This window comes from Globicephala melas, chromosome 6 (genome assembly GCF_963455315.2).
Source record: "Globicephala melas chromosome 6, mGloMel1.2, whole genome shotgun sequence".
NCBI lineage: Eukaryota > Metazoa > Chordata > Mammalia > Artiodactyla > Delphinidae > Globicephala > Globicephala melas.
The window spans coordinates 106,417,397-106,443,758 of NC_083319.1; the positions used below are offsets into that span (position 1 = coordinate 106,417,397).

Sequence of the window (26,362 nt, forward strand, 5' to 3'; positions counted from 1 at the left end):
TATCTCACAGTGTTTTTGGGGGGGCTGGTGCATAGGGAATCTGGGTGTGGCTTAGCTGGGTGGCCCTGAAGTCGGGCCCCATGAAGCTGGAATCAAGATGTCAGCTGTGTTGCGTCTTCTGAAGGCTCAACTTCAGGAGGATCTGTGCTCTAGCTCGCTGAGGCCTGCCAACAAGTGAGCTTGAGAGCAGTCCTTTCCCAGTTGAGCCTTCAGATGAGACTACAGCCCCAGCCAGCACCTTGATTCCAACTTGTAGGAGACCCTGAGCTGGAACTACCCAGCTTTACATCCTCAACTGCGATGAGACCACTGAATTTAAATTGTACTTAGCATTTGAGCAGTGAGATTTCCTCCTCTTTTTGAGAAAAAAAAAATCTCCTTTCTACAATGATGAATAAAGTGGAGATTTCTTTCTATGGTCAAGTTAGTAGCTGGACAGAAATGTTTTCTTTTGTCCAGATGTAGCTTACAGCCAACTTGGCTGGTGTGAAAGCGTGTGTTCTTAGTGTTGTAGGGTAGAACTTAGAATATATTTTCGCACTGAGACAGTATCTCATAAACAGTGGTTAGAATCCTAGAAAGAGTTATATTTGAGACTCATTATAGGTTGAGTAGGCCCTTGTGGGCTAGCTCACCACCATTTATAACAGCATGTTCATGAGAAAATGGATTCTATATCCCAGATGTCCATCTCTTAAACATGCTTTTGGAATGTGACTCATTTTAAAGTTGGGGACTTGCCTGTATTTCATTAGCTCCTCTCCAGCTACCTTCCACACAATAGTTTACATTTTGAGCTATCAGCCTTTTGGGAAGATAAAGTGGCAGAAAATAGACATGACTATAATTTACTCTTAGCACTAAGAGCCTGGCAGACCTATCAAGGCATAATTTTACTCAAAATCAGATTTTCTGCAGGGCCTGCACTGAAGTCCCTTTATAGTTGAGTTATACGAGGTCACAGTCGTCTCCTTTTGTAGAATTCTAGGGTCTTAATCAGGTCCTTCCACAATCACTCGATAAGATTTAGTACATGAGAATGTACTAAAATGAGAAATATTCTTGGCCTGCTTTATATCCCCACCACCCACAACCCATATCTCTACGAAGCTGATGGCCTTCCAGCTGGGAGAGACCATCATTCAGGCCCTGGGTGGGCTCAGTGGAAGGCTGCTTGCCTTGGCCTCCCACGTGCTTGATATTTTCAGACACGACTCTCATTTTATTCAGCAGTGCTCCAGTCAGTCATTAGAAAATTCATCCCGGAATCAGCCCATCACTTGAATATCTAAGGATATGCTTGAGCCCATATTCAAGGAAGATAACCCAATAGGCTTTGCTCTGCCCCCTCTAGTCCCTGTCCCTTCATTAAGTCAGGTGACTAAAAGCATGTTTGAAGAACCACCCTGTCTCCACTGAGCTTCCCTGAGTTAAGATGTTCAGTTTTATGTCACTCTTTCATGGTAGACAAGTATAAAAAGTATCATAAAATGACTTTCTGTGTCATTTGTAGAACTGTAGTTGAAGATTTTGTCCATCATATTTCCTAATATGAATATGCACTGGGTTGACAGATGCCCCTTAATCAGCCATGTGACCAAACCTGCTCTCTCAGGACACCAGTCCTTGGGGGACACCTTCAAAGTGGACGAGCTACCTGTGCTGTTGCTCTAGTAAGAGCCTAATTCAAGAAAATTTCACCGGCTTTTTGGAAATCAGTGGAAGGTTTCACAGTAAAAACTTGTTTTATCTTTTTTTTTGAGGGCAATATAGAATGTTTCAACCGCTTTTAAAATTAGGAATGGTGAGCATAATTCCTGTTCAGTAAATCTAAAATAGATTTTCAAATATCCTTTTCTTCTGTTGTGGAGAAAAATTACAAGGGAGAGAGAAACAGAAAGGATGAGAGACAGGAGGGACAGAGAAATAATTAAAATACATACCAAATTCCAGAAAGGCAAAGTACTGCTCATGTACCAGTCTGCTTGCCTCCCTCCCTCCCTCCCTCCCTGCTTTCTTCCCTTCCTCCCTCACTTTATCTTTCTCTCTCTGCCGCCTTCCCTCCCTCCTCCGCTCCCTCTCTCTTCTTTCCTATAAAATAAAGTCAAACCTAGAAATACCTTTTATTTTTAGGTAAATAATATTTTAATACCATCTAAAATTTGTAATGGTTGATCCTCTTAAAATCCTTTTCCTTTTGAAAGGAGGACAATTAACATACTGCTTGGAGAAGGCAGATCAATTTCAGAGAGGAAATGGAGTGATAACTCTATCTTGAGGCCTTTTAAGATACTATGAACTATCCAGAATTTTAAAGCCTGGTAGCAGTTCTGCTGCTTTGAGATACAAGTGGAATCATCTTGGCTGTTGGTCCTGAGCCTGGATAAAATGTAAGCATCAGGCTGATCTGAGCCCAGGGGCTGATTGCCCGCCCCTGGCCACTCGGGCGTCTCAGCAATGCCCTCAGCCCTGGGAAGAGGCTCTCAGGCTGCAGGGGTAATCACGGGGTAGCAAAGACTGGGGACATTTAAAATGTTTTTTATTTCTGTTTTCAAGAAAGTAATGTATCACATGGAACAAAATTCAAAAGGTAGAAATAGAATATTAAAAAAAGAAATTGTAGCATATTATACACATTATCTTGCCTGTTGATTTTTTCCCCCAATTAACAATGCATCTTGTAGATAGTTCCATGTCTTTACCTATAGAGTTACCTCATTCTTTATAACGGTGCATATTGTTCCACATTATAGACTGTTTTATGTAAAAGGTTGGTGCCAGTCTCTTTACAGACAATCCTGAAATGACTGTCTTTGCACATGAACAAAATGTATTGTAGGAGCGAATCGGTGATGAATCTTGTTAATGGTCAGTGTTAATGTTCCATCTCCTTATCAATATTTTATTCCCCTCAGACTCTTCTGTCTCTTTCTCCTTACCACCACCAACAGTAATAACTTAATAAATTGAAAATGTATTGATTTAAATGGAAGTCAAATTGACATCCATGTTTATATCCATGACTGTTCCTCTTTCTTTCTAATTAAAGTCCCGTATTTAGCTGTATCTCCTTCATTTCTAATGTCAGAAGATAATTGAGACAAGTTCCCTGTAAGGCTTGTAACAACATATTCCATTTTTGATTAGGAGCTTCCACTTAGAAATAAAGTCATAATTCGTTTTCAGGAAAGAACAGGCACGGAAAGCAGATAGGCCTGGCCTTACCCTGGTGCCGGCCTGTGTGGTGTGCTGAGGAGGATCTTGTGGGGGAAAGACTGGTGTTGGTCTGGGACAGATTGCAAGGGGAGGTCTGGCCCGTCAGGCTCAGCTGAGCAGAGGGCCCGGTCATTTATCACTGTCACGGGGGTGGAGACGGGGGAAGGGGAGTCACTGGACCATTCCTGCCCATCGGCGGCCTGACAGCAGACGCGCTTCACTCAACCTCCAGGCAGATGCTGCGCCGTCAAGGGGCTCCTTCCTGCTGGAGGCCGCTGACCTGGTCACAAGGAATGAGGAAGCAGACCACGGCTTGCTACGGCGCTTTGCTCAAGCCCTGCGCCACTTCCTCTCAGGGTGTGTATACAGTGTGTGTAAGAGCATAGTCAGTGGTCTTAGAGGCATACACCGAGGCTCCAAAGTGTTACTAGACTCTGATGATGGGATGAGAGCATACCTCTGTGGGGCTCATGCTTTAATTACATTTCCAGGACTTGGATGCTCTGCACAGCGCTGATTATTTTCATACGGGCAAACGCTGTAGTAGACGTGGAGGGGACTAAAGCAACGCAAGCCGGGGACACCAAGTCTTTGAAGGGCAACAATTTTTACAACAATACTAAAAAGTATGATCTCTGTGTGATCCTTTATAGATACATTTAACATTCATCTTCAAAATCTAAAATATGTTTTAGGATCAATAGGAAACGTATCTTAGAAATCATTTTGGTGTACAGCCACCTTTATTTATTTACTTATTTATTTATTTTTGGCTGTGCTGGGTCTTTGTTGCTGCGCGTGGGCTTTCTCTAGTTGTGGCGAGCGGGGGCTACTCTTCGTTGTGGTGCGCGGGCGTCTCATTGCGGTGGCTTCTCTTGTTGTGGAGCATGGGCTCTAGGCGTGTGGGCTTCAGTAGTTCTGGCACACGGGCTCAGTAGTTGTGGCTCACGGGCTTAGCTGCTCCGCGGCATGTGGGATCTTCCCGGACCAGGGCTCGAACCCGTGTTCCCTGCACTGGCAGGCGGATTCTTAACCACTGTGCCACCAGGGAAGTCCCTACAGCCACAGTTTTTAACACAACTGTTTTCAACACTGTTATTCACGGAGATGTCACATTCATCAAGCTGACACGTAGATTTTAATCCTTCAAGTAACCTTATTTTAAATGGAATTTCTAGTCTCAAGATTGTCTAATTTTGGTAGTCATTAGGAATTACATGTGTTAAGAGGAGGCAGGAAGATTTCATAAAAGTCAGGTGGAAATTTTTCCATCAATTAATATTATATGCTTATCACAGATGCCTAAATTAGACATGATTCTTAAATGTGGTAATTAATAACAGTATTACACGAGTGAAAATGGAATTCTTCTAAAAATGAAATGAATGATGATGGAATGCTTTTCTTGGGATAATGCAGTGTGAATGCTTTTCTTGGGATAATGCAGTGTGAATCGGGAACTCATGCTCGTCTGATAATCATGGGGTAACAGGATGTGTTAAAGAGCTGTAGGCAGTGCCGCTGACACAGGAGCCTCCGTAGGTGTACCTGGTCAGCAGCTCTAACAAGTGGGGCAGGCGTAGTGCTGGTCAGTGAAGGATGAAGAGAAGGCAGGCGTTGTCTTACTATCTTACTGCATGACCGACAGTAAGCCCAGTGCCTGACACATAAGCCATGTTCAGTCATTGTTTCCTGAACTGTGATGTTATTTGGATGGAATATGGATCCCTGTGCCTGGACTTGCTGGAGCAGATATGTCCCCCCAAGTCCCTCTGTCAGCCTTCTTTCCTCCTTCCCCCACACGCCTGCCCGTGAGTTCATAAGCTCCGGAGCCCTGCGCATCTCGGCAGCAGTGGCCTCATCAGGGAATTTAATAAGGCAGTCACGCAGCTGGGTCGAGTTGGTCCTGAAGTCCCTGAGCGTCTCCGGAGCTGTTCACCCAGGGGGCCTTGTGTTAAGGAGCAAGCGAGCGTTCAAGGTACTTAAAACCCTGGAAGGAAAAGGGTCCTCATGCCATCAAGCAGGAAGTGATCTGCTCATCGGTTTTTCTCACTTAAGAGAGTTTCAGTGGTTTCTCTTGCTCTGTCTCCTTCTCAAAGAAAACAGAGGAATGGGACTCAAAGGAAAACATTTAGATTTGTACAACTTGAAAATATACCTAATAGGATCTAGATTTCCTCTTTTTTCTTGCTATTCTCCACTTAACTCTATATTATTACTATTTCCTGACACCGTGGAAGAAACCTTTTTATGATCATACTTTTAAAATTATGAGGTAATATTGCATCTGAGGACTGTGCTACAATTTACTTCATTATCCCCCTTTTGTTGGGCCATATAGCTTTTTTACGGATTTTCACTGTTATAAACAACTCTGCTATAAACATCTTCGGAAACCTTTGCCTCACTTCTGATTATTTCCTAAAGTAGAAATCATTTAAAAGCTTTTGACATTCTTGATGCATATCGCCAGACTACTTTCCAGATAGACTGTAGCATTCCCACTTCCATGAGCAGTATATGAGAAAGCCCGTGTCTCTACACCCTCATCGGTGCTTGGCATTGGTTTTGTAATTTTGCCATTTTCACGAATTAAAAATAGTATCTCATTGTGTGGTTGAGCATCTACTCATGTATGTGTTTGTTATTGATATATTTAATTTTTTATGTGTAGTCTGTCTTCTCCACTTTCTCTCTGGCAGTGGAATCACTGTCTTTTACAGAATCATGGAAGCCTGCTTAGGAACATACAGAAATAATTCTGACACTGTTTTCTAGGGCATCTGGTCCACCTCCTGCCCTCTCATTGTGGGCATCCCTGTGGTCACTCTCCTTTACTCTCCTGTGCCGTCTTGTGGGGACACAGCAGGATCATTCTGGGCCAGTTTTTCTTAGGAACAGGAAAGGGCTGGTGTCTGAGGCCTTGTGCACTTGGCGTTGCTGTTCCGGGTTTAGAGTCACACTCGTGGTCTTGTGCCCTGAGCAGACCTCAGAAAACACAGCAGGCACATCACGAAAAGTAAAAATGTCCTCTGCTTGCATAATGCTTTATTTTTAAAACATACTCTCATCCTCAGCTCACTCTTCTGGCCAGAAATCTCCTCTCAGGATTTCTCTCAATAAATTTGTGGATTAAATGGATCTCCTTGAGTGTAGGGTCTATGAAGTTTATCTTTCTTCCCACAGCAGCTGGTACCTGGCACGTACTAAACACGTAACTGCTAGTGGGTCTGAGCCGTAAGCTCCACCATTTGGAGCTGATGCCTCACCAAACGTGTCCTCACTGGGGCTGAGCCCAGCCTTGCTCTGCCCTGTCCTGCCCCGTCACTGTGCCATTCGGGCTGTGCTGCAGGGGGACCCCGGAGGCGCAAGGCTGCCTGAGCCCGAGGAATCACCACCTTCACTGGCCAAGAGCTGGTCTTCAGTTTGTTGTCCCTGGAGCAAAGGGAAAAGGCATTAACTGGAGGAAGGAGAGCGGCTGGGGCATAAGAATAAGATCCTCAATGACAGGTGAATTTTTGTTTTAGTGCTACAATCTAAAATGTTCTCATCTGATTTTCCTGCCTTTTCCATCACGTATTTTTTGCTTTTAGGGCAGCTCCCGCTTAGATACACAGTCACTGGTCACCATGGGAGGAAGGCAGTGCGGGCTGGCCCTCCTCACCCCCTGGAGCTCTGAGGGGAGCACTCGCCTCCGGGTGTTCACAGCAGTGGGGGACCTTCATCTCATTCGCGCCGTTGCCTTTGCTGGGGACTCCTCTCCAGCCTCTCCTAGCCACAGACTCCACCTGCCTCTAGTCGTGTACCTCACCAATCGGTAGGAAGGACTCCAGCTTCCTTGGACACAGGATGGGTGGAGAGCAGAGGTCGGCCCTCCCTGTAACTTGCCCACCGCCATGTAACTTCCCCCCTCCCCCTCCTCACATACAGAGTACACCCTGGATTAACATTCACCTTAAAACACCATAGCCAAAGTAACAGGCACTGTAAGGAACAAAAATATGATAGAAGCACAGTGCCTCTGGGCAGAGGGGGCCAGAAGCATCATCGCCTGACCTCTCCCAGTGCACCTGTCCTATATTTGGGTGACTGGGCTGCAGGTGCATTCTCAGAACTCCTGCTGCCCTTTCTTTCCAAATCAACAGTCATCAGTTCATCCTTACAGTGCTGTGAAGGGCACCTTGGCAGGACCAGGGCCCAGGATGCTTAGTCAGTGTGATCAAAGGACCCTCTGCTGGAGACAGAGCCTCGTCCAAGGCTTAGGCTTGTGGGCCAGATATGAACCCGCCTTAGTTCCAGTCTGACTTGTCCTTGAGACACCAGGGATTTGGGATCTAGAGAAAGAGCCACAAGGAAACAGACAAGGGGAGGGACTGTGAGACCATGTTTGGTTTGGGGGCCTGACAGATTTGTGTTACCTTATTCGTGAAATAAATGCACTCTTACTCCAGCCCCAAACTGAACCTAATCGCCACCGATGAGCTTCATAGCGGCGTGAATGACTGATAGTAACACAGGATGAGTATGTGTTGGGTTTTGTGGGATGAATAACGTGACAGGGAGGGACAGGCACCACTAGATGGTCTGCAGCTCTGAGGCTTCAGTCCAATATACAGCTGTTCCAGTCCTGGGATGATTTTGTGCCCAGCAGTGGACCTGGACTCCCAGGACAGCAGCAGCAGTTCCTGGGATCTCCAATTAGGTGGTGTCGCCATGGTCACCCAGACTGGAGGGGCTTGGCCCTACAGGAGAATCCTGAGGATCTGGGGGCCCACCCTCCAGTCCCCCACTTCCCTGCCATTTACCTATAAGTCCCTCCGACAACCTTACCCAGAAGATAGGAATTTTAGCTCTCAGCTTGAGCACAGGACGTGGTGCTAATCACCGGTTGGTTTATGTCTGCATTTGCATTATTGCAGGTGCATTATTGAACTGTTTTATTGTATTTTTCTGAAGGAAGAAAACAGTCATAAAGTCTGAAGTGCATTAGACATTCATAAAACAAAACAAAACAAGAAACAGCGTCAGTATCATCTTCTAAAGCTTTTTAAGTGCCCCCCAAATCCCCTTCAAAATCTCTCCGATAGTTGACTTTGACCCAATCGTGCTCTAATTAACCTCGCTGCTCCTCGAGCACTGGGCTTTCAAGATAAATGGAAATCTGTTCCTCGTCCTCACATGCCCTTGACCGAGGACACGTCATGGCCATCAGTAGAGGTTGTCTTCCTGGAGTGTGGGGCTTTAGAACATGCTCCCACGGAGCCCAACCAGCCAGATGGGAGGCGTCCACCCTGCTGTGGCCAGGCAACAGATGTCCCTGTCACAGACCCCCTCCTGTTTCCATGTCATGCTCTGCTGGTAATCAATAGTTAGTGCCCAGTCAATGAGTGACTTTTCTGTTTAGTCAGTTTGATTGTTTCTGTGGTGAAATGTGCCACCAATTTTGAAAAAAAAAATTACAAATGCTGATTAGGTTCCCAGGTGAGTCTCCCCACCCCCAGTCTTATTTGACCTTTAGAATATGTTTAAAGGGTCTCTGGTTCTTTGGCCCCCAAGTCCTGTACTTGCCTCAGCAGAGTTTCAATGGGAAAATGCCCTCGGTTTGCAGGACTGGCACTGCCATTGCTTGGTTTTTAAAACTCCGCATTCTCTCCTCATGGAATGGAAAGTAGCACTCAGATTTTCCTCCATTCTTTTATCAGTAAAGCTGTGTAGAGTTTTGGAGATTTTCAAAGAGTCTTTTTAAAAATTGCCATGTATTATGTAGAAATGAGAAAGAAAATGGCTTTTCTTTGTACCATCTTTCTGTTCTATTCACTTAGACCAGGAATAACAAAGTGATTTCATCACACATGCCCCCCCGAAGGAATAAGAGACTCTGTGGGGTCCTAAGTTGAGAAAAGATTTTGTGATCATATTTGGGGATCATGAAAGTCTGCTGTGATTGATTAATGATGTCTGCCACGGGCATGAAAGTGGAGGAGAAGTAAATATGTGCCATGTATTTGTCATTCCTGACTCAGATCTTGTGAAAAACAAAGTTCACATGTAAATGGTAATACTAGCCTAACAGTTAAGTAATGTGTACTGCATGCCAGGCACCGTTCTAAGTGCTTTACATATATTAATTCATTTGATTCTCAAAGCAACCTACAAAGTAGGTACAAATGAGTAAACCCTTACAAATGAGGAAACGGAGGCACAACGAGGCTAAGTTGCTAAGCCAAGGTCATACAGCTAGGAAGGGGAAGAGCTGAGATTCAGGGTCAGGCAGTTTTGTTCCTTAGCCCTGGATACCGTGCTGTCTCTCCTTGGCTAATGCTGTGTCTTTGCTGTCCAGGGACTGATGTAAGGCTCAGCTGTGGTTCAGGAGAAAATGCAAAATCAAGTTAACAGGGCTTGTTATCTTTGGGCCTCAGGCTCTAGAATGAAAGATAAGACAGAGTCCCGGGGAACTTTGGCACTGAGGAGAGAGTTGCATGTGAATCCTCCTTCCTCTCCGGGTAGCATTTCCAGTCTTTCCACATCCATTTTCTCAGATGAGAGTAGGTGGATGGGAAGGGAAGAGGAGTGGCATTTAAGGACTAGAACAGAGGAGTTCCTTGATCTCCAGGCCACCTGGCTGGGGAGACTCTGAGTGGCCATTTTCAATGATCATTTTTGTGTAAGGGACACAGGTACATATAAAGAGAGATACATGTTTAGCGTATCAAATAATATATCTTTCATAATGGCTGAAGAGAGACTTTTTAGTAGTTTGTTTTCCTTCGTTAATTTAGCAACTATTTATTGAACACCTATGCTGGGTCCCACAGTGTGCTGTAATTGTGGAAACAGTGAACCAATATGAGCCCTGCCTTCTCTGAGCTTGTAGTCTACTTGCTGGAATAATGACTAAGTGTAAGGTGCAGCTCTGACTGTAGTAGAGGGACTGAGGGAGTGAGGTGGCCGGACCATGTGGGTTTTTGAAGCTGCATTAAAGAGTTCTGACTTTAGCCTAAGAGCAGTGGGAAGCCATGGAAAGTAGGGGAGAGGGTCAGGGACTTTGTGTTATATAATCAGAGTTAAAAGATAATTGTGGCGACACCGAGAAGAATGAATTAGAAAGGGGATGTGGAAGACGTAGAGGTGCTTGTAGGAGTGCAGGCAAGGAGGCCATAGGAGGTGGGACTAGGGTGGCTTGGACGGTGAAGGGAAGAAGGGGAAGGACTCTAAAGATATCTGGAAGGCGAAATTAGCCAGATTTGGTGATAGATTAGATATGGGTAGCGAGGGAGAGAGAATGGGCAAGGGTGCCTAGAAAGTAGGAGGATGGTGGTCCTATTCCCAGAGGTAGGGATGCTGGAAGAGGGTCAGGTTTGGAGTGGAAGGATATCCTGCTGCATTGGAGGTGCTTTTGAGCTGTCCCAGAGGAGAAGTCAAATAGGCCACACTCTTTGTGGTAAGTATGTAGTGTTTCGACTGGACTATACATAAGTCCTGAGGGACTGTCCTGGGAAACTAAGTACTGCAGAAAAAATTTTAGAAATCTATAATTTTGTTGACTTTAAAAGTCCAAACAAACATATTTTCATCTAGGAAATAAGAATCTGACAATGACAAAGACAATTGATAGAGATAAATATCTTGCATAATCTTCCTAGTTATTTTTGTTTTTGCATATTTTTCTGCCAGTCTTTTCCCATAAGCATTCACATTTTTGTTAGTTTTTATAGTCTACATTCAGCGTGTAATAGAATTGTTTTCACTTACTGTTATCCCAAATATTTTTTCACATTTCAATATATCTCTCAAATTCTGTATTTAAAATGTTGCATGATAGTCCATGCTTGTGATAAATCGTGAATTATAATTTTCTAAGCTGTTTCTCTGTTTCTGGATATTTAGTTGCTTTAAAGATTTCTTTATTACCAGTAATACCTTAATAAATATTTTTATGTCTACCACCTTTTCTTTTTCTCGCGAATTTTTCCTTAGATTAAATTTTTATGAGTGGGATTAGTGGGTTAGAGTTTGAATGGGTTTACAACTGTTGATATGTGTAAAGGCAAACGTTTTAAAACCTCTGACAGGGGCTTTGGGGTCCTAACTGTAGAACAGAGCTGTGGCCTCCACGTGGAGCCCCATCACGTTCCTTTGGATTCAGTAACCAATGGTCCTAACCATATCTGAGCACTGTCCAAGGTCCCAGGGCCACCTGTGACCTTCCCTCTTGCATCTGCTGTTGGTGCCAGGCTTGTTCTCTGGTTCAGCCTGGCTCCTCGCCTTCTCCCAGCTATTCTGTCTGTTCTTCAGGTAGTGCCACCATTCCTCAAGAATCCGTGGAAGCCGCTGAACTGACGGTATCCTGAAGGGATCGTCTAGCTAGGCTGAGCCTCGTAAGCCTTCAGGTTCTAAAATATTTGCAGTAGTGCTGCGGAGGCTGCCTAGGGTTCCCATGGATTTGGATGGGGTTCTCAAGACCTTCCATGACCTGGTGCCTGCCTACCAATCCCTCCTGAAGTGCCATTGCTTCTCAACATGTCTCCTCTACTGCACCCAGACTAGACTCTAGTCTGGCCCAGGATGATGCCTTAGTTGCATCTACTCCTGGCTCTCACTCGAGTTGCTCCCTCACCCTCTGCCTTTCCAAACCGTGCTCCTCCTTTTAGACCCGACACTAGTTGCAGTTCCTCCAGGCCCTGGCTCTGCCTTGCAGCTTGCTGTCCCTCTGCTGCAAACTCTTACAGTACCTTTAGTCCCCACTCCAGGACTTAGCACACAATTGTAAGCTTTCTGGTAAAGTTCACTCTTGAAATTTTTACCTCTTGAAGATAATTGTACACTCCTTGAGGGCTAGAGCCATGTCAGTCTTCCCCTCTAGATGCCTCAGAGCCTAACTTTGGTGCTGAGCCCTGTGCAGAGCTCAATAAATCTAATGTGACCCATGAAATCAAAATATAAGTGCACCATGATGCAGTGTCAAAGTGTTCTAGCCATTCTTTTCTTATGTATTTTCAACATAAATGCCCATATTCAGACATTCCTGAGGATCTTCTTAGACTACTCGTAGATGGACCATGCTCAGATCTTCTCTATCTGGTTGCAGTTTGGGGGTTATAAAAATAAGTTCATGTTGGAAAACCATAAGCTGGTCACTTTTTGTTTCTGAGTCCTTGATATGCACTCGGGTGGGAAGGGTGATTGGTGGAGGTGACGAGGGTGGATGACAAGTAGTAAGAAACACTGGAATGCAAGTCTGTCTGGTCGTTAAAAGGCAAGCGTCTCTGGCCCCTGGAACAGTGCTTGACTTGTGAAATGATGTCTTCTGCTATTCTGGTTCTTGAAAAATTGGTCCCAGGCTTACCCTGCTGTCTTTACAGCTCACTTTACTTCTGGTCATCAGGAGTCCTCAGGGGAAGCCACCTCAATGCACCCTGGAATCCCGAGCTGTACTTGTTGTCCAGGGCACGGCCTGGCACACAGGGGACCCTCTGGCCGGGAGTCAGGAGCTTCCAGGCTGGGCTGACTCTGCTGCCCCCCGCTGCACGGCTCTGCACGTGCTTGGGTCTGGGCATGCTCACTTGTAAAATGCCATGCCTGAATCAGGCCATCTCTAGGCTCTTTTGTAACTGAGATTAAAAACAAAATAGTTGAAACTCTCTTAAGAGGGTGAGCTTTGGTACCGTTGCTAACTAAAAATGAGAACTGGGCTCTCTGACACATTTAATGACATGTGTTAGTATGTGTGTAGAACTTTACACTTAACTTGCATTTCTTTCTTTCTTTCTCTTTTTTTTTTTTCTAGCCAAACATCATGTCAATGGCAACAGAACAGTTGAACCTTTCCCAGAGGGAACACAGATGGCTCTATTTGGTAAGATAACAACTCTGAAAGAAAACCCAAATTGTGTGCAAAGACTAGTGCCAAGTTTCTGAGTTTTAGCAAGTGTCCTCAGGGCTTCAAAATCTGGGCTCTTCTAGATATTTACAAGTCGTTGCAGCCAAAAAACTATCAAGTTCTTAGTATATCTGGGATCAGAAAAGCTCATTCTATAGAATTTAGTATGCTTTCCTTTCTCACTTTGCAAATCAAATATCAAACTGTGTATTTACTATTTCTTATGTCCACACTGAATTAACCTGATAATTTAGGAGTTGAGTTTTTCTTTCCCAGGAAGGATTTTTTCATATATATATATATATCTTTATTAAAGCTGGGATTCAAGGAGTTTTGAGATGTTATTCCACAAAAAGCAATAATCAATCTAATTGAATGGTCTCTTTCTCTTCCATTATGAATTGAGCATATTCCTTTGTTTGTTTGTTTCCTCTGCTTCCTTCCCCTTAGCCTTTAGACAGATTCTATCATCTCTTTCATCCTAAAAACCTGAATTCCCCTTTCTTCATGCCCCCCTCCAGCTTCCGTCTTCCCCTGGTCCTGATGGAAGTCTCCTACAAGGGCTTTTGATGTAAAACTGCTTTAGGCATTGAAGTGTCTTTGAGCCAGAAATTAGCCTCCTGACAACACTGACAACACTCTAAATTACCATATTCAGGATAAAATGTTTCCCTAATCCCAGAGTTAGTCATCACTGATGATTAACAGTTGGAGAGTTATGAAACAGGGACCCACTTCTGCCTAGGTGTTTGTAAATCTTGCTCTGTATGGGCTGTCACCTTTTAAAATGTACTGGTTAGTGATTAGGAGTTATTATGTTCAGAAATTTAAATGGAGGGCTTCCCTGATGGCGCAGTGGTTGAGAGTCCGTCTGCCGATGCAGGGGACACGGGTTCGTGCCCCGGTCTGGGAAGATCCCACATGCCGCGGAGCGGCTTGGCCCGTGAGCCATGGCTGCTGAGCCTGCGCGTCCGGAGCCTGTGCTCCGCAACGGGAGAGGCCGCAACAGTGAGAGGCCCGCGTACCACAAAAAAAAAAAAAAAAAAAAGGAAATTTAAATGGAGAATTTGGTTTTTGAAGAAAAATCATCAATGGTCACTATAAGATGTCAGCTAACTATTTGTTTTGTTAACTTTCCTCTGAGAAATTATGTTCAGATGATGCCATCTCACTTAAGTTGTAGGCCTAGCACAGTGTCTGTTACCAGGAGACAACAAATGTCACATCAATGTTCAAAGGATTCTTTTGATGATTTTTTTTTGTCTTTCAGATTTGTGAACCCCTAGAAACTAGGTTAGAAACTAGGTTCCATGTCATACTGGGAAATGTAAAATGAGACTGACCTGTCATAGATTTCCCCCTGTTGTGGTATTGGAGGAAAGCCTCCTTCCCAAAGGACTGATGACATTGTTTGCCACAGAATTGGAAATATCAGTGAATAAAGCTCCGTGGCGAGATTATTATTACTATTATTTTGTCAAAGGTTTGGTTTAGAGTGGCTTTCCTAAAAATCCTAACCCAAGGCCTTCATTGTTTGACTCTGGGCAAGCAAATCCCCCCTCCAAGCCTCAGTTTTCTCACCTGTAGAATGGGCAGGCTGACGGGGTGCTCTGAGACCCTTCCCTTGGCTTCTGCATCTTCCATACTTGGGGCTGAAGCCTCATCTGGCCTCAGGCAGCCCTGGGAAGCCCACTGTGAATGGCCAAGGGGTGTGGTTTTAAAAGAAATGAATCCTGTGCATAATTTCTACCAGTGCAGAACTATACAGGTGATAAAATAGAATATCTCTTGACATCTAAGGATTTTTGCCTTATTAGCACTGCTGTTTGGCTCTTCCAGATACTTAAATGAAGGCCTCTGTTTTGGTTAAGTGCGTGCAAGCATTTTATATTTGTGTTTTCAAAACTGTCCTCACTTGATATGGCTTGTCCACCTGGCCTGCAGTGGAGTGAGGGAGTGGATGGGTTTTGGGGTGGGCTTCTGTCATTTGGGTTGTTTATAGCTGTACTGAAAAAGTCAAACTAAGTGCACCTCTTTGACATATCTTGGGCATTTAATCCTCTCAGCACCTTGTAAAGCTGGTAGGATTACATAATTCCCTTCTCAGAGAGCTCACATGATTTATCACAGGTCTCTCAGCCAGAGATGGTGGAGCTTGAATTTGAGCCCAGGTCTAACAGGCCGGAAGTCCACGCTCTTTTTACCATGTCCCCTGACTCTTGGCCTGGTTACAGGAGTCCTGGGAGAGTCTGGTAGAGTCAGAAATGCCTTTCAGTTGGATCCATGCACAGAAGCATGATTTCCAGCCAAGCCAATTTAGCAAATTGATTTGTGAATTTCTGTGCATTCCCAGAGTGCTCTGAAGGACGCTGGAGACACAGCTTTTGCCAGGAAAATACTGCTTTTTGGAGTGACGTCTCCTACTGTTTATCGTTTTCCCCCATTTGATTTTAGTAGCAGGTATTAATGTGCAGGAGAGTGTCTTACATTGACTTGACTGTGAGATCACCAAAGCAACAGTGGCACTTTGTACTTGTCCAAACTCATTCTTCAGCCTGGGAAGTCAATATTTTATGCCAAAAGAGTATCACCAGTTTCAATTTCATTATCTATTGGTTAATCATTTGAATGTACCTTACAGAATGCTGTCTAAATAGAAACTTGTAAATTTAATCCACTCTGAAAGTGGCCACTGAACGAACGGCCATTAGCATTTAGCTTAGGGTGGATGATGTAAGGAAGGGTAGAGTGAGGGTCAAGGGCAGGCTCCGTTGTGAAAAATGTATGAATGTGTTATTATATCAAGTGACCAGAGAATATATAGATGGCTCCTTAAAAGCTATTTCTGGCATGTAATCTTCACAGATTATTTTTAAAACAAAAAGACGTTCATTTTTTTCAGGTTTTCTTTCATGGCCCAGTCAGTTTTATCCTTGTCTTGTTTTTCTGTGATCACGGTTTTTTAGCCTTTCTGTTGCCCTTTTCTCTCCTCTGCACTTTAGGACAATGATAATGAGGGTAATAGGCCTGCTGTCCTAGTGGGCTTCTACTCGTCTGTGTGTGATGCTCTCTTTCAAGTCAGTGGGAGCCCCTTTTTTACAGGCCGGAGAAGCGGAACCGAACATTTTGCAATTACTGAATGTCTTTGTTCCAGGTGGCTGAGTGCCCTATGTCTGCCATCCCTTTAATCCCACCACAGCCCTGTGAAGTGGGCATCACTGTGCTCTTTTAGAGACGGAGAAACTGAGGCACCCAAAGATGAAAGAAATATGGTCAAGTGGAGGGAATGCTTTCTCTGGCATGAGGACATCCACGTGACACTTACCAGCATGCTGTGCCTGACTTAGAAAGGTCCTCTCCGCTTGCGATAACTTCAGGAAAGTGACATTCTGTTGGCGGAGGGTCCCTCCGTCCTCGCAGAGAGCAAGCCTCCGGCCTCTCAGTGGTGGTCATTCTTAAGCAGGGAGCAGCTATTCACTTTATTAAAAGTACTCCATAGTCAGGAAGATTTATCATTTCCAAATAAAATAGACATTTATTAATTGAGGAGAGTACAGAGAAGTGAGGGGTTGGGGGCTCCAGTCTTAATTGGTGACGAGTTTTAGTACAGTTTGAAAAAATGAAATACAGTTTTTTAAAACTTTTGAGTTCAGCACTTATCATCCAAACTAGGATACTTTTGAGAGTGAAAAGGGTGCTGGTAAAAATTATGTTAAAATAATGAGGTACGCACCCGGAGGACTTCAGGCACATGGGATATAATGTCGCCCTCTAATGAGAGTGTATATTATAAGACATGGTGTCAAGAATAATAAATACACATTGAGTAAAGTTGAAATTGAAAAATAATGAACTTAGAGATATAAAATGAAATAAACAAATGAAAAAATTCCAACGCAGTAGACTTACATTATGTACCGTATAGCATCAACACCAGTAGTTACACTAACTTCCAGCATTTTACTCAGTAAATATTGTTATATTCTTTCTGAATGACTTGAAATGAACAGTTAATTCATATTTATAAAACCTGGCTGGTAGCATTTCAATAAGAGATGGGGAATTATCTGATTATACCCTTGCAATTCTAATATTGTACTAATACTGTCCAGTGATGTAGGGTAATGAACTCTCCATCAGTAGAGGTATTCAAATGAGAGATCGTTCCTACCCAGTTGGGAAGTGGAAGTAAATAGCCTTTAAGATCCTTTCTTCTCAGTTAATGAGAATTTTCTCTGTTTCAGAGTGTTAAACCTCTTTGGAAAAATTACTCCTAACTCTAAAATTCTTTGATTGTATCATTTAGAAACCCATATCCTGGCTGTTTGGTGAGAGGTAAAATTCTGCAGTGAGAAACTGTAGTGGTCAGGAATCGATGGATACCAAGCAACCACAGCAGAAGTACCTCTGCAAATTCTTAGGGTCGCTGTAGGTTCTTAGGCTCCTACTAGCCTGATAGCGATGGCTCTGGGAACTCAAACCACTGTAAAACCTGTTCTCTGTGTCAGGTTCTCTTGGGCTCTTCAAACAAGAGGGAGCAAAAGACAATCCAAGACATCATGAAAGTGTGCTGTGATCTTGTTACACTTCTCTGTTTTTAGCCAGGGGGCCAAGATTTGCTAGACTCTTTCCTGACTAGCTGTGTGGAAGGACAGATCGCAGAGCAGAGGCCAGTGGCTGTCAGAGGCCCATAGGCAGGCCTCACTCTGGGAGACTCACCTTCTGTACCCCAAGGGAGAAGAGATCAGTGTCTGTAAGATGAACCAATCATAAGATATTTCCCCCCCACCCCAACTTGAATTAGAGGTGAATTAGAAACAGCCACAGTTACTTTGTCTGCCAGCCAAGAAAACAGCATTGAAAGCAGCAGGCAATACGTCTGACTTCAATGGAAAATATATTGGTGTCTCATTGGCTAGGATCCAACATTATGTTGGTAAATAATCCAATCCCGGTGTGGCATATTTCTCCCTGAACCTTGACTGAAAACTATTGAAGACCGTTCTGTGAGCTGTGGAGCTGCAGTCACTCATTCTAGGAAAAAGGCCAGAAAGAATGACTTTGAAATGTGTTTGTAATTAACTAAACAGTCTAAATTCACAAGATCGTTAGAACAGCAGGTTGCTAACTGGCGCAAACTTCTTAAGTGAGGAGGCATTTGGGGAAACGAAAATAGGCCTTCCTTCCATGGTGATCTGAAGCACCTTTAAGGGACAGTAACTGGTCATCTGGAGACATGTAGGACACATTTTATTTTATGTACCTTTTTCGCGTGTGTGATGATCACATTTCGTTTTTGAGTATGAGAAGGTCTGATGATAATATAGGCAAAGGGGAAGAGACTTTTCAGAGCCTGTGTTGAAAATTCCTTTTGGTTTGTGTGGCACTGCACGGGATGGCCCTGGTCCTGCTCGAGAAGGCACAGGCGTGGTGTTGGAAAGGGTGTCCTGGAGTGGGGAGGGTGACAGCATGGCAGCAGGAGTGCGGGTGGGGATTTCTGTGCCAGGAGAAAGGAATTGCACCTGGAGTAGAAAGGAGTGGGTCAAATAGTGTCTGACAAAGTAACACTTGTCTGGAGAGCACGTATCCATCAACCTCAGCTACATGGAATGCTTGTAAGAACCAGAAAGTAAGCACGCCCTGCCCACCAAAAGTTGCGGAGAAGTCCCCAGAGAATTCAGAATTCACTGAGGTCTTTGGAGTCAGATAGATCCTGGTGCGTGACTTTAGACAAGTTTCTTGGGCCTTGCTGTAAAATGAAATAAGGGAAAATTAAAATATAAGAAATGCCAAAATAACATACATTAGAATTAGGTGAATATTAGACCAAAGAAAAACATGAGAAGTAAAATATGCAAAGAGGGCATGCTATAATACTATATAATTTATAAAACTGGGTCACAGATGTGACTCTGTATTTCCTAACGGCAACATGAAGGTCAGTTGGTTGTGTGATTGGTTTCAGTTTTTTAGAATTGTGGTAAAATATACATAACATAAAGTTTACCATTTTAACCATTTTTAAGTGCACAGTTCAGTGCACTTAAAAAGTGCATTCACATTGTTATGCAGCCATCACCACCATCTGTCTCCTGAACTTTTTGTCTTTCCAAACTGAAATTCTATACCTATTAAATAATAACACTCAATTTCCCCTCCCCACAGACCTTGCAGCCACCGTTTGACTTTCCTTCTCTATGACTCTGACTACACTAGGACCTCATATAAGCAGAATCCTACACTATGTGTCCTTTTGTAACTGGCTTATTTCACTTAGCATAGTGGCCTCAAGGTTCATCCAAGCTGTGGCATGTGTCAGAATTTCCTTCCTTCTTAAGGCTGAGTAATATTCCATTGAGTGCACATACCATATTTAGTTTATCTGTTCACCTGTCAACGGACACTTGAGTTGCTTCCACATTTTGGCTATTGTGAATAATACTGTTATGAACATGAGTGTACAGATATCTCTTTGAGACCCTGCTTTCAGTTCTTTTGGCAAATACATCCCGGAGTGGAATGGCTGGATCATATGATAATTCCCTGTTTCTTTTTTTGAGGAACCCCTGCATACCATTTTCCACAAAGACTGAACCATTTTACATTCCCATCAGCAAAGCACAGGGTTCCAATTTCTCCACATTCTTGACGACACTTGTTATTTTTATTTGTTAATAGCCAGCCTAATGGGTGTGAAGTGGTGATTTTCAGTTTTACCTAATGATCCTGAAAATCTACATGATTGGGGGAACCATAAAATTTCTTGATTCTAGAACCAGAAAGAAATTTCTTTCAAGGTACTTATAAGGAGGACACTGTGATGTAAGACAGTCAGCAGTACTGCTGACCGCGCCCTCAGAGTGAGCACTGAGAGGAGATTCATGAGCTCTTGGTCACACCACTCTTCTCTTTGGGCTTCTGACATCCACCAGGAACAATTCATTCCACCTTCCCCCCACGGATGCCACCGTGTGCTTCCCTGGCGTAACCCGGAAAGAAGTTACTTGTACTGTATCTAAAACAATCGATGGACTAGATAACTTTTGGGGAATTTTCTATCAATACTATTTCTTTCAGTGGAGTTTTAAAAAATATTTATTTTTTCATTCTTTATTGTGAAAAATTTCAACCATACATAAACGTAGACTAATATAGTGAAGCCTCACTAACTCAGCTTCAGCAGTTATCACTCAGGGCTAACGTGTTTCATCTGTAGTCCCATTCACTCTCTCTTCTTCATCCAGGTTATTTCAAAGTAAATCTCAGATATCAGATCATTTCATCCAGGAATATTTTGGCACATACCTCTTTTTAAGAGCAGTTTTTAAGAAAACATACCACAACGCCATTATCACACCTAAAAAAATAGTTCCTTAGTACCATCAAATATCCCATGAGTCCATATTTCCACTATTGTCTCATAAATGTTTTTTCAAACCACCTGTTTGAATCAAGGTCCAAATAGAGTTCATACACTGCAATTGGTTGATATAAATAGCCTCTTATAATCTCTAGGTTCACCTCTCTCTCTTTTTTTAAAAAATAAATTTATTTATTTATTTATTTTTGGCTGTGTTGGGTCTTCGTTGCTTTCTTTAGTCTTGGCAAGTGGGGATTACTCTTTGTTGCGGTACGTGGGTTTCTCATTGCGGTGGCTTCTCTTTGTTGCGGAGCATGGGCTCTAGGCGCATGGGCTTCAGTAGTTGTGGCACATGGGCTCAGTAATTGTAGCTTGCGGGCTCTAGAGCGCAGGCTCGGTAGCTGTGGTGCACGGGCTTGGTTGCTCTGTGGCATGTGGGATCTTCCCGGACCAGGACTCAAACTCGTGTCCCCTGCATTGGCAGGCGGATTCTTAACCACTGCGCCACCAGGTAAGTCCCTCTCTCTCTTTATTTTTCCTTATAATTTATTTGTTTAAGAAACTAGATCATTTATTCTGTACTGTCTCGTTCAGTCTGGATTGAATGAACATGCTTGAAAAGCCTCTGTATTTTCTACAAGTTGGGAGTTAGAGGCCTGATGAGAATCCATAGGTGGGGTGTGTAAACCATCCAGGAGGCCTTTAATAACTGGTTCTCTTCCTTTTGGTGAAGTTAGCAGCCCCTAATGATCATTGCCTTGACCTATTATTTTATTAGAAGCTGCAAGATGGTGACATTTAATTTCTTGCGTTTCCCTTTATTTATGAACTGGAATATTTCTAAAAAGAGAAGTTTCTCTTTATCAACTATTTGGTTACCTTGACCTCCAGTTGATTAGGAAAGCAGCTTTGTTTTTTCCTGGGTTTACCATTTTGCTCCGTGTATCTGAGCGTGGGTTAAATGTATATTCATGAGTCAGAAGCGTATATAAGTATAGTTGCTTAAGTGATGGAAACCTCTTTAATTTGACTGAATGACCATTTTCACTTGGGCATTTAATCAAATTATTGAAATTTGTAACCATTTGGTCAAACATTTGAAAATAGAATCACAGTAGACAGATTGCCTCTACAGATTTGGGTAAAACAAAGAAATAGGCACATAGTCAGGTGACAGAAGGTTATGTCTCCAGCAAAGCTGGGTCTAAGGGGCAGCCATCTTCTCTCCTGTTCTCGCCCCAGATCTTCTGACGAGGGGACATGCTCCTGTGTGCATCCCAGTCTTGAACCTCAGCAGCCCACGGTGAAAAAGCAACTCCAGAGAGGGCCTGAGGGCTGGGGGCCGGCTTGATTCTGGAAGTGGCATGCTTTCAGAGTATCAAAATGATGAAAATGGCTAAGCGGCCAAGAAATGACAAAGCCTCAGGAATGCTGCCCACTACGAAGACTAACAGCTGGGCTCTGTCACCTGGAGCTCTTTCTCATGCTTTTGGCTTAATATTGTGAATGCGTTGGAGGGTAGCAGGAGACATGTTTATCAGAGTGCGTTTTCTCTGCTTTCCAGTTTTCACAGACAGAATAGGTAGAACTATCTGTGGTTCTCACTGCCAAACATTGTGGGATTCAGGAAGGGAAACTATTTACTGGCTCACTTATTTTTTTCTCTCATTTTATTTTCATTATTTATTACTTCATGCGTTTTTTGTTTGTGTTTTTGGTAAGTTGTCTCAAATTTTTCTTTTGGAATGATGCAGTGTATAAATAAAGTAAATAAAAGTAATTCCTATGAATGAAATTTCTTAGTCCAATACAATGTATAGTTTTTTTTTAAGGAAATCAAAATCAAACAGTGCTAGTTCTGTTTTTGCCAGGGATAACTGGAAATGTTAGCACTGAAACCCTAGGAAATGAGATTCAGTTGAAGTGACATGTCTGATCCATGCTGAGAAATGATCGTTTAGGTTGGCATGCCTTTGGCCAAAATAGTGTGAACAATGATGAAAGATCCTGTGAACTTTTCCTCAATTCTTGTGTCTGGAGGGACAGCAAAACCCCCCGTGTCCATTTACACCAGGAGCTATTCCACAAAACACCTTTCATTTTCCCCTTGTGTCATCAGTGCCCCAAGACTTAGATAAAGACCATAGTTGACCAAGACGAAGTTTCCTTGTTGAGCCCAGTGACACTGGGACCAACAGTGGTGCTTGCCAGATGGATATCCTTCTGGTGTACATCCCACCATATATCCTTCCAAGTCTCAGCTGTGATCCCAAGACTCATGATAATATGGAAAGAATTAAATGATAGCTCATGGTAGACCTTATCATGAACAAATGTGGCTTTCCAGATGTGGCTTTCCACAGTCATGCCTACTCAGGAATCAGTGCTGTTTTGTTTGTGGGAAAAAGACATTTTATTTTTTTAGCCACATCTCTGGTCTCCCCTAAAACCCTCTGTGCAGTCCATTGAGTCTCGAATGCCTTTCTATGTGATGACCCTTTTCCATTTTCTTAATTTCCATAAGATGGTCACTTGTCAGGTCAAGATGAAAATGTCTCCATGTGGAAGGCTGCATTCATCTTGCTTATAACCACCCATGTGTCCATTTAGTACTTGGGAGAATTTCTTGTCACCCTCTTTTCCACCAGGCTTCCTTTCGTTTGTGTGTGACCTTTGTCTAGGTGGCAGTGACATTTGCATTGGGAAGAGCGGAAGAGTTTGTATTCACCTCATAGGGAACATTAAGGGAGGGTGGATTTGGGGCGGGCCATCTGGGGAAATTTCAGGAATATGATGACACTAGGAGCTTGGAGTGAGAACTACAAATGGGCTGTCAGAAATGCATGGGAACTGCTTCCTAGCATTCCTTTCTTTTGGCTGAATAACTCGTGATTGGCAGGTATGTCCTTTGGCTAGCCCTTACTTCAATAGCTTTGTAGTAGAAATGTGCAAAGGTGACCTCAGGAAGGAGAAGGCCCTGTAGGCACAGGTTCAGCATCCAGCCTTGCTTTCCCACATGGAAAAAATGAGCTGGATTCCCAAGCAAATAGTATGTGCTTTATTCCTGGTGCCAATACAGAGGCCTTCAGTGACCCACACAAACATCTGGAAACAGGTGCACCAGCTGAATGGCAAATAGCTCTCCAATTGCTGTTAATGCATTGGTAACTGGACTGAAATTTCATCCCTGTTTTTTTTCTTCCATGTAGGACATTTTTAATCTACCTAGTAATGAAGTGGCTGTAAAAACAATGCCACCACCAACAACCAACTTTTACATTTGTGTAGTAAATTTCATATTATAAAATGTTTTCATATATATAATTTAATTTTTTTCTTTGTATTTAATTCTGAGAAGACTGAGGCTCAGAGAGATTAAGCGCCTGTCCCAGGGTCAGGCTACTTAGTTAATGGTAGAACTAGGTCTAGCACTCAACTAATTTAGTCACTTACTCATCATATTATTTATCGTAGCAGGAGACAAACAGAAAAAATACCTCCCTTCAAGGAACTTACACTCTAGTAGGGCAGGACAGAAAATAAGATAAATAGGTAAAATATTTGTTGTGGGATGTCAGATTGTGATAAGTGCTGTTGATTAAAATAAAGCAGGGGAGGAGAAGAGGAAGTGCCTGGTTGGGGGTGGGGTGAGGGTTTGCAATTTAAAATAAGACAGTCAAGGAGGCATCAGTGAAATGGTAATCTTTAAGCAAAGACCTAAAAGAGGCACGGGAGGTTACTATGCAGAGATCTGTGGGAAAAAACATTCTAGGCAGAAGGACTACAAGTGCAAAGGCCCTGAGGCAGGGGTGTGCCTGGCATGAGGCCTGTATGCTGGAGTGTAACAAGCAAGGAGGGAGCAGTAGTAGCTGAGACCAGAGATGAAGAGGGAGTTAAATCATGAAGGGCCTTTGGTAACCGTGGGGACTTTGACTTTGCATGCCAAGAGGAGCCTTTACAGGATTTGGGACAGAGGAGTAACGTTATATGACCTATTTTTTAAATGAATCACTTTTGCTGCTATGTTGAAGATAGAATGTTTAGGATGGTGAGAAAAAAAAGCAGCGACGCCATTTAGGAGAGTATTGCCTCCCAGCCTAGTACTTCTGGCTTGAACACACACTGTCTTTAATTAGTAATAATAATAATAATAATGATAAAGCTTAACTTGCACCTGTGTATCTTTCTTAAATGCTATATCTTTATACTTTTAGAATATTTTGTATCCCCATACATTAAGCATTTAAATGGTCCTTTAACATGATACATTAGCTGAAAACAGATACAAATCCTTTGTAGAGAGTATTTAGATATTATTATTGCCCTACTTACAGATCAATATTACTTGCATTTTTAGATGGAATGGATTGAATTAAACCATTCAGAATCATGTTGAATGTGCGTTGGATTCCATTCAAAATGGGTTGTTCCACAATACACTGAACAGTTTAGAAGCACTTCAAATTGTACTTCTGGTATATGCAAAGTGTGCAAGGGAGCACAGGTCAACGGACAGTGGTGATGTGATTTAAAATGTGAAATCAATGCTTAAGATAAGACTAAAAACTTATCAATGAAATAAGTCAGCATTTACATAAATCTCTTAACTCTTCCAGCTTCCAGAACTCTTGGGATGGAATGTCAGATATTTGTTATCAGCTGAATTTGGGTTTAAATTGTAAGTCAGCAGATTTCTGAAATTGAATAAGTTTCTGAACCTCCAGCTGATTTTTATCTCTAGACAAAACATTTTTTAAAAATTCAGTTGTCTGAAGGGACTAGAGAGCACCCAAATGTTGGGTCTCTGGGCAGCACCTGGAGGGAACACAGTTCTTGAAATAAGGGAAACAAACTTGGTAAGCACCACATTTAACCAGCCTTTTCCCTGAGGGCACTTCCTAGTTCACAGTTGCTTATTAAAAGAGAGAGAGAGAGAGAGAGAGAGAGAGCATGCAAATAGAAAGTGGCTAGCTTACTAGGCTGAAGAAGCAGAGGTTGAGTCTAAGGGCTGCTAGAGTAGCTGTAAATCAATGGGAAACATTCTGTAAGGAAGGAGCAATGGGGGGGGGAGCCCCAAACTCTCTGTACCAAGTCCCCTCAAATCTGTGGCTGCCTCTGTGCATGTACAGGGTGAGATTCCAAGGAAACCTTGGAGAAAAGCAACTGCTAAAAGGCTGAGATTTCAGCATTTGCTTGGTTCTATGAGAAAGCTGGAGTTCAGGTCCTACTAAGTTAGAGAGAATTGTAAAAACTTTAGGCTTTTCCTTGGAACTCTAGGAAGGCCACATCTTAGGAGTAAACCCAGGATAAAGGGTTACATCTTAGGGCTAAGGGGAAAAAGCAAAATAAACCCATTCTTGTAAAATCTAACACTAAGCTTCCACAGGATCAAGATGACCCAGATTTAATTGCCACCAGGAAAAAAGTCAACACTTTTTGGAGAAAAGTTACAAAATTTAGCACATATCATCCACAGTGTTTAATATGCAATAAAATTATCAGACATGAAGAAACAACAAAAAAAAGATTAATAGTTAAAGAAAAAAAGTCAATAGATGCAGGCCCAGAGAAGAGTCAGATGTTGAAATTAGCAGACAAGGACTTAAAACAGATATTATAAATACGTTAAACAATTTACAGGAAAAGATGGACAGAATGGGGTAGTAGAGTAATATCAGCAGAGAAATGTAAACTATAAAAAAAGAAATAGAATTTCTAGGACTGAAAACTATAGCATCTGAAATTTTTTTTGAAAGCTATTATTGGATGTTCTTAACAGAAAGGACCTTACATTAGAAAAGGGATCAGTGAACTTGAAGACAGGTCAATAGAAATTATTCAAACAGAAGGACAGGGAGAAAAAATATTTTTTTAAAAAATGAAGAGAACCTTGGTGATTATGAGAC

The 26,362-nt window shown here is 42.8% G+C and overlaps 1 protein-coding gene across 8 annotated transcripts in view; it reads left to right on the forward strand.

Moving 5' to 3' along the window:
- MSRA (methionine sulfoxide reductase A) overlaps positions 1–26,362 on the forward strand; it is a 371,087-nt gene that overhangs the window by 127,718 nt on the left and 217,007 nt on the right. For 7 of the 8 annotated variants that reach the window (XR_009564424.2, XR_009564425.2, XR_009564422.2 and 4 more), the window contains exon 2: positions 13,004–13,072. Coding sequence is in view for 2 of the 8 variants with exons in the window: in XM_060301320.2 (XP_060157303.1) it covers positions 13,004–13,072 (69 nt within the window). In the remaining 6 variants the exon portion in view is untranslated. Of the gene's footprint in view, positions 1–10,028; positions 10,658–13,003; positions 13,073–26,362 lie in introns of those variants that run through there. The other variant, XR_009564423.2, reaches the window with a different exon arrangement.